This window comes from Maniola hyperantus, chromosome 26 (genome assembly GCF_902806685.2).
Source record: "Maniola hyperantus chromosome 26, iAphHyp1.2, whole genome shotgun sequence".
Classification (NCBI taxonomy): domain Eukaryota; kingdom Metazoa; phylum Arthropoda; class Insecta; order Lepidoptera; family Nymphalidae; genus Maniola; species Maniola hyperantus.
The window spans coordinates 5,348,303-5,368,064 of record NC_048561.1 but is presented as its reverse complement, the minus strand read 5'-3'; the positions used below and the strand labels follow the sequence as shown (position 1 = coordinate 5,368,064).

Below are 19,762 nucleotides of genomic sequence, written 5' to 3'. Positions count from 1 at the left end.
GTAGATTTTTTGAAAGGTGCGATTTTTTTGACGCCGAGTGTATGTATACACATTCACATTCATATTAATTAAAAATGAGTAACTAAAGAATTTCAAAGCAGTAAAAACAACTGAACGGTAACAGAACATTTCTTTTCTAGATCTGAAGTACACCGTCGTCGAAGGAAAATATGTATGCGGCGAGTGTGGCAAGCAAAAAGACACATTAAAAAAGTTGAGAGACCACTTCGCTAACTGTCATAATGGAAGACTGAAGAAGACGACCCAGTGCAAGTATTGTACTAAAGAGATACCGCGATGGAGAATGCCGTACCATTTAGAGGAGACCCACAACATACTGGCTCCTAGATGCCGCGTTTGCAACAAGAGATATCCCTCTAACGCCATTATTATGAAGCACCACAGAAAAGTGCATATGCGTGAAAGGACTGTGTTCTGCAAAGTTTGCAACCAAGCCTTCTTTGATTCGAAAGATCTCCGCAAGCATTCGCCCGTCCATTCTAAAGAGAAAACGTTTGATTGTAACACTTGTGGGAAAAGGTTTCGGTGGAAAGCTAACTTGACGACTCATATGATGATACATAGCAATGACAAACGGAAGAAGTGCTCTCTGTGCAACGAATCGTTCGTCCAAAAAGCTAGCCTCAACTACCATATGATGAAACATCACCCTGAAGCACCCTATTAGAGCAAGAACGCATTACGCACCCTACTAGAGCTAGACAGAGATAAAGCTAACTTGACAGCTCATATGATGATCTATAGCAATGATAAGCGGAAGAAGTGCTCTCTGTGCAACGAATCGTTCGTCCAAAAAGCTAGCCTCAACTACCATATGATGAAACATCACCCTGAAGCACCCTATTAGAGCAAGAACGCATTACGCACCCTACTAGAGCTAGACAGAGATAAAGCTAACTTGACAACTCATATGATGATACATAGCAATGAAAAGTGGAAGAAGTGCTCTCTGTGCAACGAATCGTTCGTTCAAAAAGCGAGCCTCAACTACCATATGATGAAACATCACCCGGAAGCACCCTAATAGAGCAAGAACGCATTACGCACCCTACTAGAGCTAGACAGAGATAAAGCTAACTTGACAACTCATATGATGATACATAGCAATGATAAGCGGAAGAAGTGTCCTCTGTGCAACGAAGCGTTCGTCGAAAAAGCCAGCCTCAACTACCATATGATGAAACATCACCCGGAAGTTCCATATTAGAGCAAGAACGCATTACGCATCCTACTAGAGCTAGAGAGAGACGCTTTGGTCTGATTCCGTGACGTGCACAAATTTTGTACCAGGTATGCGTCAGCGATGGGCGATTAATTCGAATAACGATCGAATTATTCAATAACAATCGAACAAACAAAAAACCATCGACTTGTGAATGATTGTTTTCGATTGTTCAATTGTTAAATAGCGTGCGGTATCCGTGCCACTACCGTGGTCTTAAAAATTAATGCAATTGTGTTACTCATAAGTATTTAATTTTAGTCATGTAATGAACTTATGTGTAAGCTCTGTGTATTAAGTTACTAAAATACATGGTTTATTACAATTAAACTGTTTGGTTTTATTTCATAACTAGCTGATGGTCCGCGTGGAATTAGGTTTCTAAAATCCCGTGGGAATTTTTTGATGTTCCAAAGATTCAAAGATTCAAAGATTCTTTATTTGCGGAAACATTTTACAACGAGATGTTATTACATAAAATTGTCCAGTAGAAATGTTACGCCTTAATTATTAGGCATGCAAAATAATTAGTAAACCTAGTAAAACAATAGCTATAAGTAATTTGACGCACGTTGTCTTTGTCTATGGTAAAATTCAAAATTTAAAAATGTCTAAGTTGAAAAAAGTTCCGAGATAAAAGCCTATGTCACTCTCCAGTGGCCCTACCGCGGTTGTTTGACAGCTACAATGTCACGATCGTAATCATCTCTGATTGGTTAATGCTCGCTCACTATTGGCCACAATGCATTGTTGCTCATTGTTGCAACAAGAATCGCACAAATTCAGCCAATCAGAACAATTGAGATTGTAATAATTATTGATGCAGGTTTTAAACAATCGCCCCGCAGGGTCTTTATCTATACTATACCCATGCGAAAAAAAATTGCGAAGCTGTGGTAGCCTAGTGGGTAGGACGCCTTCCAATCGGAGGTCGGGGGTTCGATCCCGGGCACGCACCTCTAACTTTTCGGAGTTATGTGCGTTTTTAAGTAATTAAAAATCACTTGCTTTAACGGTGATGGAAAACATCGTGAGGAAACCTGCATGCCTGAGAGTTCTCCATAATGTTCTCAAAGGTGTGTGAAATCTACCAATCCGCACTTGGCCAGGTAGACTATGGCCAAAACCCTTCTCACTCTGAGAGGAGACCCGTGCTCTGTAGTGAGCCGGCGATGGGTTAATCATGATGATGCGAAAAATCACGTCAATCCGCTGCACCGTCGGTCGACGTGATTGAAGGACAAACAAACACACTTTCGCATTTATAATAAGGGTACTGATTTCGCCACCATTTAAGGGATTAGCCTCGTCGCTTAAGTTTTAAGTTTAAATTCAACAATTCACAATTAAAAACTACACAATGAGTAGTAGGTACCTAGTTTAAATACTTTTAATGACTTTGTTGGTTCGAGAGGTCGGGGGTTCGGTTCTGGACCGTTCGATGTGGTTAAATCTTTATCACTTACAATCACTAATACGACAATTCACATTCCGTGAAAACCACCTGTGAAATATTAGCGCTATTGACTTTTTATGCATTAGTGTAGCAATCGTGTAAGGAAACCCTGTAAAATCACTATGAAAAAAATATATCAGCAAATGAAAAATTAATATCACTCTAAACAGTTTGTACAATAAATGGTTATGATAAAGAATATAAACATGTAATTATATTAAAACTAAGCAAGCGTTCCAAAGCAGTCGAAATAAGTGAAATGTAACAGGACATTTCTTTTCTAGATCTGAAGTACACCGTCGTCGAAGGACAGTACGTATGCGGCGTGTGTGCCAAACAAAAAGACACACTAAACAAATTCAAGGACCACTTCCGCAACAGCCACGGCACTACGAAACGAGATGAAAAATTGTGCTCATATTGTTCAGAAAAACTACCACGATTTAAAATGCCGTTCCATTTGGAAGAAGCACACAATATACCGGCGCCAAAATGCGGCGTTTGTAACAAGAGATTCCGTCACAACTTCGAAATATTGAAGCACCACAGAAAAACACATATGAACGAAAGGACGGTGTGTTGTAAAATTTGCAACAAAGCCTTTTTTGATGTAATAGGTCTTGAGAGGCATTTGAAAGTCCATTCCAATGAGAAGAGGTTTGAGTGCAACGCTTGCGGGAAGCAATTTCGTTGGAGGAGCAATTTGAGGACCCATATGATGATACACAATAATGACAAACGGAAGAAGTGCTCTCTGTGCGACGAATCGTTCGTCCAGAAAGCTAGCCTCAACTATCATATGATTAAGCATCACCCGGAAGCACCCTATTAGCGCAAGAGCGCATTTATACAAGTACTAGCTTATGCTCGCGACTTTATCCGCGTGGACTAGACAGATTTTAAACCCCTTATTCACCCCCTTAGGTGTTAAACTTTCAAAAATCCTTTCTTAGTGGATGCCTAGGTCATAATAGCTATCTGCATTCCAAATTTCAGTCCGATCTGTCCAGTAGTTTGAGCTGTGCGTTGATAGATCAGTCAGTCACCTTTTCCTTTTATATATTTAGATTTACTGTTAGTCAAGTAATAACAATAATCTGTTACAGCGATTACGCACTGCACTTCCGTCATCCGAGTTCTATCCGTCATCCGTGAGAATACCAGCGATTATCTTTGACATACATATTTCATAAGCACCCATACAAAACAAAGAGGAACGTATTTTCACAGACTCGGATCGGATGAGTACGTAACCGCCGCGTTAATATGCAAAAAACTGGTCAAGTGCGAGTCGGATTTGCACACGAAGGGTTCCGTACCATTGCATAAAAATTTATATTTTTTTGTGATGTAACCACAAATTCACGGTTTTCGGATTTTTCCCCTTACGTGTGCTATGAGACCTGTAGTCGATGTATGAGACCTACCGACCTGCCAAATTTCATGACTCTAGGTCAACGGAAATTACCCTATATGTTTCTTGACAGACACGACAGACAGACAACAAAGTGATCCTACAAGGGTTCCATTTGAGGTACGGAACCCTAAAAATACAAGATTCACATTGTTTCTTCAGTTCTCTAGCTTGTAATGATGTTATAAACTTTTTGTCTCTGTAATCTCCAACAATCTAATACCTATGTTAATATATTATGGTCTATTAATAAATAATAATTAATTTGAATGTTTGGTTTTATTCACCGCCTTTTAAAAATCGTCCCATAGCTTTAGTTTTAACTAGTTTATGCTCGCGACTTCGTCCGCGTGGACTACACAAATTTCAAACCCCTATTTCACCCCCTTAGGGGTTGAATTTTTAAAAATCCTTAGCGGATGCCTACGTCATCATAGCTATCTGCATGCAAAATTTCAGCCCGATCCGTCCAGTAGTTTGAGCTGTGCGTTGATAGATCAGTCAGTCAGTCAGTCACCTTTTCCTTTTATCCAGAATACAAAAATCGATAGGAACATCAAAAATGTCTTTTCTAGGTCCGATCTTATTATACAACAACGACACCTACAATTGAAACGTCATACTTTTAGCTACAGATAAGTTATACTATTAACATTAGCATGTCGATGACGCGACCTTAAAGTTTTCCGTTCAATATTACAAAAATCGATAGTAACACTAAATTTCTTTTCTAGGTCCGATCTATTACACGATCACCAACGACACATACACTTGCATCGTTTGCGAGAAATCCTACGCGTCCCAACCGCTCGTCTCGCAACACTACCGGTTCGTGCATTTAAAAAGACGCCCCAAAAACCGCAAGTGTCCATATTGCCCGCTAAAAATACCCACGCACCAAAGAAGGAAGCATTTAGAAGAGAAACATAGTATAATAGCTCCGACTTGCGGTATTTGCGACAGGAAATTCCGTTACCCCTGTGAATTAGAGCAGCACCAGAAAAAAGCTCATTTAGGCGAAAGGAGGGTAGTTTGCGAAATCTGTGACAAACGTTTCTTCGATATCATAAGTCTGAGGTTGCATATGTCCACACATTCTGTGGAGAGGAGGTTCTCGTGTGGTGTATGTGACAAGCAGTTCCGATGGGAGAACAACTTGAAGGAGCATCTGAGGATACATGCTGGGGACAGAAGATACGGGTGTTCAGTCTGTGGCAAGGCGTTTGTGCAGAGGAGTACGCTTAAAAAACACGAAATGACACATTTGAACCTGAAACTGTCTGTTAGTAAAAAATCGAGCATCTAAGCAAATAATTGGTTCTGACTTCTGTAAGTATGTTAAATTTGTAGATACATGTTACAGTATGTGACTGAAGCCATAACCTCGTAGGTTCAAATTTCTCGTTCGTACCATGTTCATAGTATGCGGTATTTGCAACAATAAGTTCCGTTACCCCTGCGAATTAGAGCAGCACCAGAAAAAAGCTCATTTAGGTGAAAGGAGGGTAGTTTGTGAAATCTGTGACAAACGTTTCTTCGCTTAAAAAACACGAAATGACACATTTGAACCTGAAACTGTCTGTTAGTAAGAAATCGAGCGTCTAAGCAAATAATTAGGTATAGCTAGGTATGTTCAATTTTTCAGTATTTCTGTGGGAAATCTTGTAGGTTCAAATCTCACGTTGAAATATTTTTCACTGTCCATATCTTCTAACAGAAGCTTATTCTTTTAATTGGAGCTAATTCTTTTAATTGGATTTCCATACTTACATTATATTAAACAAGCGACTTGGCACGGGTAGCTAGGTTAGGGTAGATCTATAATTTTTTTGAAAATAAAATATAGCCTTATGTCACTCAGGAATAATGTAGCTTTCTACTGGTAAAAGAATTTTCAAAATCGGTTTAGTAGTTCCAGAGATTACCCCCTACAAACAAACTTACAAACTTTCATCATCATCATCATCATCAGCCTGTGAATGTCCACTGTTGGACATAGACCTTCCCTAAAGAGCGCCACCACACCCGGTCCTCAGCTTTCCTCATCCAGCCACTTACAAACTTTACCTCTTTATAATATTAGTATCATCGCCAGCTCACTGCAGAGCACGGGTCTCTGAGTGAGAAGGGTTTGGCCATAGTCTACCACGCTGGCCATGTGCAGATTGGTAGACTTCACACACCTTTGATAACATTATGGAGAACTCTCAGGCATGCAGGTTTCCTCACGATGTTTTCTTTCGCCATTAAAGCAAGTGATATTTAATTAGGTACTTAAAACGCACATAATTCCGAAAAGTTTCTACGCGGCATCGTACCGGAACGCTAAATCGCTTGGCAACATGACTACCACTAGGGTGGTAGCCATGGCCGAAGCTTCCAACCAGACCAAAAAAGTATTTTTGTATTTTATACTAGGAAAGGAATCAGGCGGTAATACATACCTATAGTACACGACAGGTCGAGATGGCAATCGGGGTATGCACACCAACACAGGGTTAGCGCGGGGGTTGTGTGGGTGTGCGGGGCGTCCCCACCCCAACTGTCATCTCAACCTGTCGCCGACTATATCTAATCTAACCTATGACTTTTTCCGAGGTAATTTTATCTGTTGGTGGCTAAGAACTCATATAAAATTTCTATGATTTTCTGAGAAATAGCTGTTTAAATGGCATGTGGCAATCTGAAAGAACTTATTTAATATACTTTAAACCATGTAGTGATTCCGTTGCATAGCACCAGAAATGAAACCAGAAAATTTTGTTTTAGGCAAGGCACGTAACATCGACAGGAGTTTTGACGAGTATTTCATGCGAACCGAAGACATCGACGGCACTGACGTCTTCGCTTGCAAACTCTGCACCAACACGTTCAAGAAACGCGACTTTTTCAAACAGCACTACAGACATGTCCACCTGAAGATGCGCCCCAAACTTATCGGGTGTTACTATTGCAAGGAGAAGGTTGCCGCGCACATGAGAGCCCACCATCTTGAAAAGTTCCACGGCGTACCAGCGCCATCTTGTGGCGCTTGCGGGAAAAAGTTCTCCTACCCCTTCCAAGTGTTGAGGCATCAGAAAACGTACCACATGGGGGAGAGGAAGTTCGACTGCCACATTTGTGACAAGACCTTCGCTTCTCGAGGGAATCTGGCGCAGCATGTGATCAAGCATTCCAATGATAGGCCGTTCAAGTGTGACTTGTGTGAGGAGACGTTCAAATGGAAGAAGCACTTGAGGCGGCATCTGTTGATACATAGTCAGAAACGAAACTAATCTATAGTAACGCTATAAATGCGAAAGCTTGTCTGTCTGTTACCCTTTCAATTGCTCAACCAATCTTGGTGAAAGGCGCAGATATCTTACATTATAAAGACGAACATAGGAAGTATTCCAGAAAATTTGAGAGTTTCCTCGTCATTTTCAAAAACCATATTTGATAACACTTACTCTTGGCTAAATTTACTTTGCTCTAGCAAATAGTATAACTGCCATGTCCACTTGAAGATGCGTCCCAAACTTATTGGACCTGGGCGCGTTTGGAACCCTCGTAGCTTTAGTTTTAAGTTCGCGTAAAAATTATCACTACAACATCATCATCTTACAAATGCAACAACCGACCATCATAAAGAGTAATTTATTACCTACTTTGAATAAAACATTTGACTTTGACTTTGAATAATCATTGAGAAATGATTTATTTTTATCATAGTTATATTTATTGTGTAAAATTTTTTTTTAGCTAGCCTTATCTAATTACTATATAAATCATGACCGCGTGAAATGGTTCCAAGAATACTGGCTGCATTTCCGCGCTGGACAGCCAGGCTGATCCGTTGCGCAAAAAATGAGCCAGCCCTTCTGTCACCAGATGAGGCTATTAATCGCGGTGAAATGTCTCGTAAATTTTTTTTTGCACTAAGACTCCATGGCCCCAGGGTCTCCACGGCAAACGGCACAAAAATGTAACTCTCTATAAGAGAGGCATACTTGCGCCGCTTGCCGTTTTCAGCTGTTTCTGCTGCGGCTCCCGGTCTTGACGCTGTCTTCCTGATATGACACGGGGCCAATGTGTCAACGCAAGTTGCGTCCCACATTAGCGCCCGTCCCCGTTCCCAGGGAACCAGCGTCATCATAGCGATTTTATCGCGATACAAAATATTTTGTATGGCTTTGATGTTAGCATTTATCCCATTTATGTGACATGGTAAACATGTTTTATAACTGCGATATTTTGTAAAAACGATGTTACATATTTGACATTTCACACTATACTGTTTTATGCAGCGCCATTTATCATTTCGTAAATACGAGTAAAACAAATGTAAAAACTATAAAGTACCTATTAAGGTAGATTACTGAACTGAAATAAAATTTATTTTATGAATATGTGTACCTAAATAGGATGTTTAAAATAATATTATTACTAATTAGTATAAGCGACCTTCATATTCTTATCCATGCAAATATTCAATATTCATCAGGAATATCTATACAGGGTTACAGGAAAAGAGGACATGATCCTGTTAGGGGGTTATAGTACAAGACATTAGCTATCAAACAACCCCTAAAGTGCTTATGCGAAAGTGTATCGTTTTCGAGTTATTCATTTTTTTATTTTTTTCTTGATAAAGGGGTGTTTGCCACTTTGAAAAATAATAAAAAAAAGGAACAATGTATTTCATCAGATTTTTTTTTTATTTCTTGCTAGTACATATCCTTGTTAATCATAAACTGTTACAAAACAAGAAAAATCTTCAAGCATTTTAAAATTACAGCCCAAAAACTGTACATAGCCCGACTCGCACTTGACTGATTTTATATTACCTTGTGACCGCATTGAAAAATAATCTTTAACGATTTTGCATTAAACTCGTTTTTACATTGATTCTGATTTAATTCTTTGGCAATAGCATTTGTTAGAATTTTTTACCTGGTCTCTTTGTTGTGTAATTTTTTCTTGATTTTATGATTTTTTTTTATAATTTTTTTGGACCAATGGATAGCTAACAAAACGTAGATATTTTTAAAATAATCCGCAGGATAAGTGCCATAGTAATTTTTACAGAAAATTTGCTAGTTATTCAAAGAATTAAATTTAAAAATCGAAAACTTGTACAGTTTTTGGGCTGTAATTTTAAAATGCTTGAAGATTTTACTTGTTTTGTAACAGTTTATGATTAACAAGGATTTGTACTAGCAAGAAATAAAAAAAAATCTGATGAAATACATTGTTCCTTTTTTTTTATTATTTTTCAAAGTGGCAAACACCCCTTTATCAAGAAAAAAATAAAAAAATGAATAACTCGAAAACGATACACTTTCGCATAAGCACTTTAGGGGTTGTTTGATAGCTAATGTCTTGTACTATAACCCCTTAACAGAATCGTGTCCTATTTTCCTGTAACCCTGTATAAATAATTTTAAATACTAAGGATTATGACGTCTTTGTTAAGATTGACGTGCGTAATGCTTTTAATTCGGTCGACAGAGGAGCCATGTTAAGTGAAATTCAAAAACAGATCCCAGAAATTTTAGAGAATAATATGTGGCAATGTTATGGCTCCCCTTCAAAATTAATGTATGGGGAAAACGTTCTGGATTCTGCAGTGGGTTGTCAGCAGGGTGATCCTCTTGGTCCCGCAATTTTCAGTTTGACTATAAATCCAATAATCTCGAATCTAAATTCAAAATTTAATTTATGGTACCTAAATATAACAATGAATAAAACTTTTTTTCAATTTTAAATAAATATAAATATCTGTTACTTAGCTACGTTGGTACCTACTGTACTTATCTAGATTGTTTAGAAATTAAGATTTTCGATAAAATAAATATTTTAGAACATAACATAGAATTTTCTTATCTTCTGTATTTATAAAAATTTTTTTACAAAAAAAATAAAAACCGACTTCGTTACACAAACACTAAAAATTGAAAAATAATTTAATTTATTACCGAATATATTATGTATATACAAGAGTTAATATAGTTCCATAATAATACTTTTTGGTGCCGGTGCCAATTAGCTTTAGCTGCGCGAATCGTCTAGACTTCATATTTTTATGGGACTCCACAATGGCACCTCATTGGCACCGACCCAAAAAAATATTATTATGGAACTATATTAACTCTTGTATACATAATATATTCGGTAATAAATTAAATTATTTTTCAATTTTTAGTGTTTGTGTAACGAAGTCGGTTTTTATTTTTTTTGTAAAAAAATTTTATTTCACAATTTTTAGTGGCCCCATGGAATTATGCTATGACTGGTTAAAAGTCTACTGTTTACTAAGCTATTACACTGATCGCGAGCAATTTACTCTTATCCGTTGAGGAGTTCCAGTATCTATCTTCGAAGATGTTCATCAGATCTTCACCAAATTGAAATGGGACCAACTTTGAAGTATACCCTTTCAAACAAAAAAATAATTTTCAAAATCGGTCTAGGCGTTTTCGAGTTATCGGGGAACATACATAAAAAAAAAAAAATAAAAAAAAAAAAAAAAGATTCCGACGAATTGAGAACCTCCTCCTTTTTTTGAAGTCGGTTAAAAATTCAAGGTCGTGACTGACTGACTTTTAATCAACGCACAGCCTAAACCGCTGGTCCTAGAGACATGCAATTTGGAGGGTGTGTTCTTTGTAAAGAGTAGGTGTCCACTAAGAAAGGTTTTTTCGAAATTCTACCTCTAAATGGGTTAAATGGGGGTTCAAAGTTTATGTATAGTATCGCGAGTATAAGCTAGTTCGATCTATAGGTACCTACTACTAGAAAATAATATACCACTTATATAGCCGTGATAGCCTAGTGGTTAGGACGGCGGCTTCCGATTCAGGAGGCCGGGGGTTCGATCCCACGCATGCAACTCTAACTTTTGGAGCCATGTGCATTTTAAGCAATTAAATTATTATTTCAAATGCACATAACTAAGTTAGCGATGCGTGACCTCCGAATAGAAGGGCAAAGAATTTTGAATTTATTGTGGTTTCATTTAATCGTAGACTACGGAAAGTGTCAAACAATTAACCCTCGACAAAATGTCTAGTAAAAGAACTCTTGGCGCAGTGGTGGGCTCCAGCAGTTGGTATAAAGGTAAGGTCCAGGTTCGTTTTCCGACAGGCGCAATAGGGTCTTGGAACGCAGTTATAAAATGATGTGATTTTTTGTATAGTGGTAGTTGATGGGGCTAGGATTTATTATAAAAGAGAATAATTTTTAAGAAACCATTATTTTTATTTATGTTTAACATAATTTGATTATTAACGTAAAGCGAATAATGACGTCACTATGAGTAAACGACAAATATTTTTAAATTTTTTAACATAAAAAATATTTTCCAGCAGAAATTACTCTTTTATGACCCTATTTGGAAAATAATTTCTTAATTTTCTCTGGTCTGGTCGGATGGGAAGCTACGGCCATTACACACACAGTATACACGGGTAACTTATAATATAGTAGTAGGAGTTTTCAGGATACCATTAAGTTTTTTTTGCGTAAATAGTAAATATGGTGTATTTTGTGAAATTAGGTGTTCCTAGAGGTTAATAAACAATTTGCAATACAAAACAAAAGGTAAAAAGTCGTAGGTGTTTTTAAATCGGATTTTTGTGCTATGACAGCTATCATGCCACGTTGGGTAACTTTGTGAACGGAACATTTTATTTAGTAAATACGGTTTATTCCTATAACTTTGAAAAAAAAAATTATAACTGCAATTATTATAGCTTTTCACGGCTCAGCAGTTTAACCGATTTTGATGAAATTTGATACAAGTAGTAGTAGTACTTATATCCCGGGGAAGGACATAGGCTACTTTTTATGCCGGAAAATCAAAGAGTTCTCACGGGATTTTTAAAAAACCTAAATCCACACAGACGAAGTCGCGGGCATCCCCTCTAGTTTCCTATAAAAATATGTATCTATTGTTTTATTAATAAGATATCTTCATAAATTTCTTAAATCATTGGTCATAACCTGAAATATTTTTTTTTACCTAAAAGTGCAAAGTTCTGTCTGTTTCCTTAGGCCATATTTTTGTCGAGCAATAGTTTAATTTGGAGAAAAAGTGTCTATTTTCATTTAAAAATTAATTTCACACGAAAATCTCAAGAAGTGGTAAATATCAAAGTGGTTTTTAAATCAAGAAGAAATATGCAAAACAAAGCCAAAACATATTTTTTTAATTAACATTTATCTGTATCTAGACTGAAAAACTTCACCTGCTTTAAAATGCTGTTGTATATTAATGAAATGTCTAATGTTTTGATTTTTTTTTGTTGAACACATAAATGAAGAACGTTTTTATCTTATTTTAAAATTGGTATTGACATATGTTTTTGACACGTTTACAATGTTACCCGTAAATACAGTTTTTGTTGTCTTTTCCAGGACCACTCGACGACTACACGCTTACCATCGAAGACGACGGTACAACAACATTCACCTGTAATGTCTGCAGCAAAGTCTGGAAGAAGCGTCATATTTTCCGCCAACACTACCGTCTAGTGCATCTTAAATTAACTTTGCAATGTTGCCGTTTTTGTAACGTCAAATTCACTAGATCGAAATTACCCTTTCATATGGAGAAGAAGCACGGAATTCCAGCGCCATCTTGCGGCGCGTGCGGAAGGAAATTTCCCAAAAAGCATCTCGTGGTGCAACACCAAAAGTTTTTCCATTTGGGAGAATCTGAACACCGATGTGAACCATGTGACAAGTGGTTTCCTGATTTGAGTACGCTAAATAAACACATGATCATACATAAGCCGGAAAAACCATTCATATGTGACATATGTCAAAAGGGGTTTAAGGTGAAGGAGCATTTACAAAGACACATCATGATCCACGATAATGTGAAGCCATACGCTTGTCAGATGTGCCAGAAGACGTTCGTTCAGAAAGGCAATTGGCAGACTCATATGATAAAGCACCATCCTAACCTAGCCTAAGCATAATAATAATAATAATAGCCGGGACAGATATTATTTAGAATGGAAATCACTCACGTTAGTTTAAACGCTAAACTAGCCTAAGCAGTTGAACTAGTCATTAAATACCACCATTTCATGATATCGTCGGCTACTTAGGATGTTATTATTAATCCTACGATTTGGCCACAGTATACATGCATCGACAACAATTTAGTTTTGAGCTTCAACTGTGCTATAGAGTGCCCGTACTCCTGCTAAGTAAAATGTTTCATTATAAATAGTTTTAAGGCTGATAATTAATAAAATTCCATACTTATCAAAAACATTGTTTTATTTAATTTGACAAATTTTCCTTACTAGAAAGAGGGATCATTCGGGTAGGGAATGCCCCGCACACCCGCACAGCCCCCGCGCTAACCCAGAGCGGGCGAGCTCGGGTGATGTGCGGGTGTGCGCGCGGCGTCTCCCCGCCTCATTACCCCGATTGTCATCTCAATCTGACGTGAACGCGGTAGCGCTCTTGTTGGGGCTTCCAAACGCTGCTTCTTGCGCTGCCTATAACCCGTGGCTTGCTGCGGCTCCTTTGATGTTGTCTGTCATCCTTGTGGGGGGTCTGCTAACGCTTCACTTTCGAGTCACCGTTTTGCCAGCAAGGTATTGGTGATAATTATCGAGATTCTCTTGACAGAGCAAACCGTAATTTTAGTCCGACGCGGGATTTGAACCCAGGACCTAGTCTTTTATAATCGAACATGCTAACCACTAGGCCAACGAGGCATATCTTACTGACAAGGTGTATCTTACTGACAAGGTGTATCTTACTGACAAGGTGTGTCTTACTGACAATGTGTATCTTGCTGACAAGGTGTGTCTTACTGACAAGGTGTATCTTACTGACAAGGTGTGTCTTACAGACAAGGTGTATCTTACTGACAAGGTGTGTCTTACTGACAAGGTGTATCTTACTGACAAGGTGTGTCTTACAGACAAGGTGTATCTTACTGACGTATCAACTTCCCTATAGCTTAAACTCCTGGCTCTAGAAACCTGCTTTTTCATGCTAAATTTTACAGAATTGCTCGAATTCTGAGACCGACCGTACTTGGCATATACGTATTTAGTACAGCCGTATTTGAGACGTATTTAGAAAGTTGTGTGTGTTTCGGTGTGCGCTCCTGTTCATTACAAACTTTTACTCTATTGTTATAATAACGACTGTTACTTTTAAACGATAAATTAGTATTTCCTAAAAAGATTGCGGTAGCTGATTACATTTTTCGTTGTCTTTTCTAGGACCACCCGATGACTTCACGCTTACCGTCGAAGAGGACGGTATATCGACATTCACCTGCAATGTCTGCAGCAAAGTCTGGAAGAAGCGGAACAGTTTCAGCCAACACTACCGCCAAGTGCATCTTAAATTAACTTTGAGACGTTGCCGTTTTTGCGACAAAAGATTCACTAAATCGAAATTAGCCTGTCACATGGAGAAGAAGCACGGAGTTCCAATGCCATCTTGCGGCGCGTGCGGAAGGAAATTCGCCAAAAAGTATCTCGTGCTAGAGCACCAAAAGTTTTTCCACTTGGGAGAATCTAAACACCGATGTGACCTATGTGACAAGTTGTTCCTTGATTCGGGCAGGCTAAATAAGCACATGATCAAACATAAGCCGGAAAAACCATTCATATGTGACATATGTCAAAAGGGGTTTAAAGCGAAGGAGCATTTACAAAGACACATCATGATCCACGATAATGTGAAGCCATACGCTTGTCAGATGTGCCAGAAGACGTTCGTTCAGAAAGGCAATTGGAAGACTCATATGATGATGCGGCATCCTAATATTCAGCTGGAGTCGCTGGAGAGTTGATACTTATCGTGAATAGATTTCACCAGCCTAGCAGGCTATACCAAACCTTGCCTATAACAAAACTGATATTATCATTTTAGAATTTATAGAATACTACTACTACTTAGTAAAATGTTTCATTACCTAATTAGTTTGAAGTATTTATTCAGATACCCTTGACTGTAATCTCACCTGGTGGTGAGTTAATCAATTTTCGAGCTACAAGCTACCTCTGTACCAAATCTTTAAATATAAAATTTAAAGTCCTGACTGACTGACTTATATTATGTCAACGCACAGCCTAAACCGCTGGTCCTAGAGACATGTAATTTTGAGGGTGTGTTTTTTGTAAAAAGTAGGTATCCACTAAGAAAGGATTTTTCGAGATTAAAGTTTGTATGAAAGTCCGTCATTTTTCAAGTTATTTGCATAAAAACTGGTATTTGGGTTTTCGGTCACAAATGAAGAAATACGTGTTCCAGGATTTTCGGAAATTCAACCCCCATCTCGATTTTCTAAATTCCACTCTCTCCTTCTAGCGCAGTCCTTCACAACTTTGATCGTGTGTCATTACTTTGTACTTTGTCTGTGAACTAATAGTTCACTGTGCTTACACTATGTTTTAAAACATAAGTGTTGTTTCTCGGTAGGAACGGCATTTTGAACCAGTGGTAAATTAAACTAGTTGACGATTCAAAATCACTTGTAAAAGTTTACCTAAATAAAAATAATATATTCTATTCTATTCTATTCTCATTACAGTTGAACAAGTTCATGTAAATATATGTTTCATTGTATCTTTTCTAGGTCAAGCGATATACGTAGACTACACATTCGACGAGGACGGCGAAAAATGTTTCACCTGCAACGTTTGCAGCAAAACTTTCAAGAAACAGCAGTATTTCGCGCAACACTACAAAAATGTGCACCTCAAGAAGCGACCAGAATCACGCAGCTGTCATCTATGCGATATAAAAGTCAAGCAGCACTTACGTCCTTTCCACATGGAGGAATGCCACGGAATTCCCCTACCGTCATGTGGCGCTTGTGGAAAGAAATTCGGGTATAACTCCCAAGTGTTGCGGCACCAAAAATTCTACCATATGGGCGAATCGAAGCACCGATGCGAACTGTGTGATTTAGGATTCTTTACCAGCTATAAACTAAATCAACACATGGCTAAACATAAGCCGGATAGACCCTTCCAGTGTGAGTTATGCGAAAAGACTTTCAAGCGAAAGAAATACCTGCAGTTTCACATGATGGTACACATCGATATGAGGCCCGAAGTATGTCGGATATGCCAGGCGGCGTTTGTACAGCACAGCAGTTTGAAATACCACATGACGAAGAAACATCCCAATGTTGCTTTCCCAACCGGGAGCCGCAGCTAAAGTGGCTGCATCCGGTAAATTGCCGCTGCATGCAGTGCCAAAATTCACAATTGAATGCTTTGCAATTTTTATGCGTTTTCTGATCAAAAATATAATAATAATAAAATTGAGTTGCCAAAAACAATTTTAGAGCAGAATCACTTTTAATAAAATAACACCCAGACTGTATTGGGTTTAATAATAATTAATACATTAGCCTAATCCTTATCTACCTAATCATAACGTTTGTTTGGATGTTTGTTTGGATCATGTTGGCTTTGAGAGAGAATATCGCAGAGCGAGTTTATTTCTGAAAGCTCGTTGCTCAGCGACAAAACTTGTAAAGCGAGTCGTCGCCGTGTGAACAGTCAGAGAGCAACTTTTGATATATACATCTCTTTCGTTTACACGGAATATACATTTATTGTGCGTTTCTTGAGAGAGAAAATCGCCGATAGTTAGTCGTTTTCTCGCGGTTGGACCACTGCCTTAAGAAGAACTTTACAAGCATGAGAAGTGAAAATTTAATATCGAGCTTCAGCGTACTACTAGAGTGGTCGTAGATAAGTTACTAAAGCTGTAAAAAAAGATTTCGTTTATAGTTTTAAGGCAATTTCAAAGTAATAAAATTTTGTATGTATAAAAAACTGTTTTAATTTATTTTGACAACCGCTCACTCTCTAGTGGGATCGTGTTCATCGTCGTTGTAAGCGATAGGTGTTCACTGTTGGACATAGGTCCCATGTAGAGATACACTCCGACTTCTTGCGCTGTTGGTAGTCGGCGGTTTCCTGCAATCTGTTTGAGGTGTCCCTTCCACTTAGCTGAGAGTCTGGCAACGCTGCGCCTTCCGGTGCGGGGTCGCCATTCTAGCACCATGGGCACAGATATGTCCAGATATGCAACTAGCGTGGTCCCCTCAGTCCCTCTCGCTCAAGCTGAGGTACGTACTTGTGAAATGTTATTCCGTCTATTTTACGTTCGCTTCGGCTATTGTAGCCTAGTATACTGCAACCCACCATTGCACAATAACTTCAAAAACAACAAAACAAATCAATTATTTATTTACAATACTTGAGTCAACATAACCTCGGTTCACGTTTGCCAAAATCTCACGTACAAATACATTTTGGCAAACAAAAAAAAGTGGCCACGGTGATAAGGACAAAACATAATCATTTTGTCACGTTCTAATAAGAGCTTAAATGCATTTAGCTATCTCGCTCTAACAGTAAGTGTCACAATAGGGCTACTTCTAATAGTCCTTGTGCTGAGACCTTGGGACTGGAGACCCATGGGCAGGGCATATGGATCGAAGAACCGATAGACGTTGGAACATCTATCGGTTCTTCGAACTATGTGCCCTGCCCATTGCCACTTTAGCTTCGAAACCAGGTTCGCAAGCCAGAACTTACACTGGTTCTCCTGCGGATCTCCTTTTTTTTTATTTTGATCTCGTAGAGAATCTCTGAGCAACTCTATTAACCATTACCCGCTGAGTGAATATGAGTTTTCTTCAAAAGTAGGTATACCTATGGAGATAAATAATATCTTAAGACATTTTAATACTAACGATAATAACCGATTTTCTCTTTCTGACACCAATAATTTGACAGTTGAAAGAAGAAGACAAAATATTGTAGGAATAACTATACCTAAAAAGCTCATAATATACAGCTATTCTGATATCAGGATCAGTATGATCGTGGCTTAATTAAAGCGTACATAATATAGCTAATATTATCATTCCACATATATTTATGTTTCGTTATATCTTTTCTAGGTCAAGAGTTATACGTAGACTTCACAGAAACAGTCGACAAGGACGGCGAAAAACATTTCTCCTGCAACGTTTGCAGCAAACCTTTCAAGAAATGGCAGTTTTATACGCAACACTACAGCCACGTGCATCTCAAGAATCGACCAAAGTTACGCAGCTGTAATCTTTGCGATATAAAAGTCAAGCAGCACTTACGTCCTTTCCACATGGAGGAATGCCACGGAATTCCACTACCGTCATGTGGCGCTTGTGGAAAGAAATTCGGCCAAAAGTCCCAAATGTTGCGGCACCAAAAGTTCTACCACCTGGGAGAATCGAAATACCGATGTGAACTGTGCAATTTGGGGTTCTTTACCGGCTATCAGCTAAAAGCACACATGGTTAAACATAAGTCGGACAGACCCTTCAAGTGTGACGTATGTGAAAAGACTTTCAAGCGGAAGAAGTCCCTGCAGACTCACGTCATGGCACACATCGGTATGAGGCCTCAAGTATGTCGGATATGCCAGGCGTCGTTTGTGCAGCACAGTAGTTTGATATACCACATGACGAAGAAACATCCCAATGTTGCTTTCCCAACCGGGAGCCGCAGCTAAAATTGCTGCATCCAGTAAGCGGTGCCAAAATGCCTCTCTCACTCGTTAATGACTGCCTATGGCAAAAAATTTAGGTCTGGTGACAGAAGAGCTGGTTGACTTTTTTGTAAATAATCAGTTAGAAGTGCACCTGTGCCAAGCCACTGCCAAGTGCAGTTAGCTTCTTGGACTAGCTATAACAGTGAGCGAACAGTGCAATTTGAGGTTATTAATTTTATAATTTTATATGCTTTCTGATTAAAAATATATACTTAGCAAAATTGAGTTGCCCAAAACAGTTTTAGAGCTAATCACTTTTAATAAAATAACACCCAGACTGTATTGGTTTTATTAGTTAATACTAATACAAATTAACATTAGTCACCTAATCATTAGTTTGAGCTAACCAGTATAATTTACGGAGATTCCACAATATGGTCACGGTCATATTAATTTTGTTCGATAGAAATTTGATTTTGACCTTCATAATATGTACCTACTACTAAAAAGTTATTGAAGCTATCATAAAAGATTTTACTTATAGTAGTTTTAAGGGAATTTTGAAGTAATAAAAGTTCTGTACGTATAAAAAACTGTTTTAATTTATTTTGACAACCTTCTTTCACTCTCTAGTGGGATTATGTACATACTCGTTGTAACCGATAGACGTCCACTGTTGGACATAGGTCCCTTGTAGAGATTTCCACACGCCGCGTTCTTGCGCCGTTGGTAGTCAGCGGTCCACTGAAATGTTTGAGGTGAGTTATGTAAGCGGCAACCAGAAGGATTTTTGAAGGAAACGAAGATAGGCTTTTACTAAATTTATTCTATAATCCTTACATTTTAACCTAATCTAACGTTCGCACTCTGCACCAAGGTTAGATGCAGAGTTTCACATTGTAATGATCTAAATCTTATCTAATCTAACCTAACTAAGAGACTACGTCGAAGTGTGACGACAGAATGACCCTCTTCACATGTTTTGTGTGTGTGTGTTGTTTCGGATTGACTATGCTGCGTAGGCCTTACTGGCCGCTACAGCGTCACTGGGGGGGTTGGCGAGCGCGAAGCTCCGCCTGGGGGTGAGCCCTAGGGCTCGAAGAAATAATTCGAGAGGTCGGGGGGCAACGTC

The 19,762-nt window shown here is 38.5% G+C and overlaps 1 protein-coding gene across 24 annotated transcripts in view; it reads left to right on the top strand.

The window, feature by feature from the left end:
• The window catches only part of LOC117994137 (gastrula zinc finger protein XlCGF57.1-like), a 120,567-nt gene that overhangs the window by 52,186 nt on the left and 48,619 nt on the right, over positions 1–19,762 (top strand). For 2 of the 24 annotated variants that reach the window (XM_069507725.1, XM_069507710.1), the window contains 2 exons: positions 4,848–5,442; positions 6,883–7,020. The exons of 15 other annotated variants lie outside the window; for them this stretch is intronic. In XM_069507725.1, coding sequence (XP_069363826.1) covers positions 4,848–5,419 — 572 coding nt within the window. In that variant the 3' untranslated portion in view covers positions 5,420–5,442; positions 6,883–7,020. Of the gene's footprint in view, positions 1–140; positions 1,096–2,983; positions 4,683–4,847; positions 5,443–6,882; positions 7,715–12,510; positions 13,368–14,345; positions 15,055–15,709; positions 16,931–18,058; positions 19,563–19,762 lie in introns of those variants that run through there. 7 more of the 24 variants (XM_069507714.1, XM_069507717.1, XM_069507719.1 and 4 more) reach the window with 7 other exon arrangements.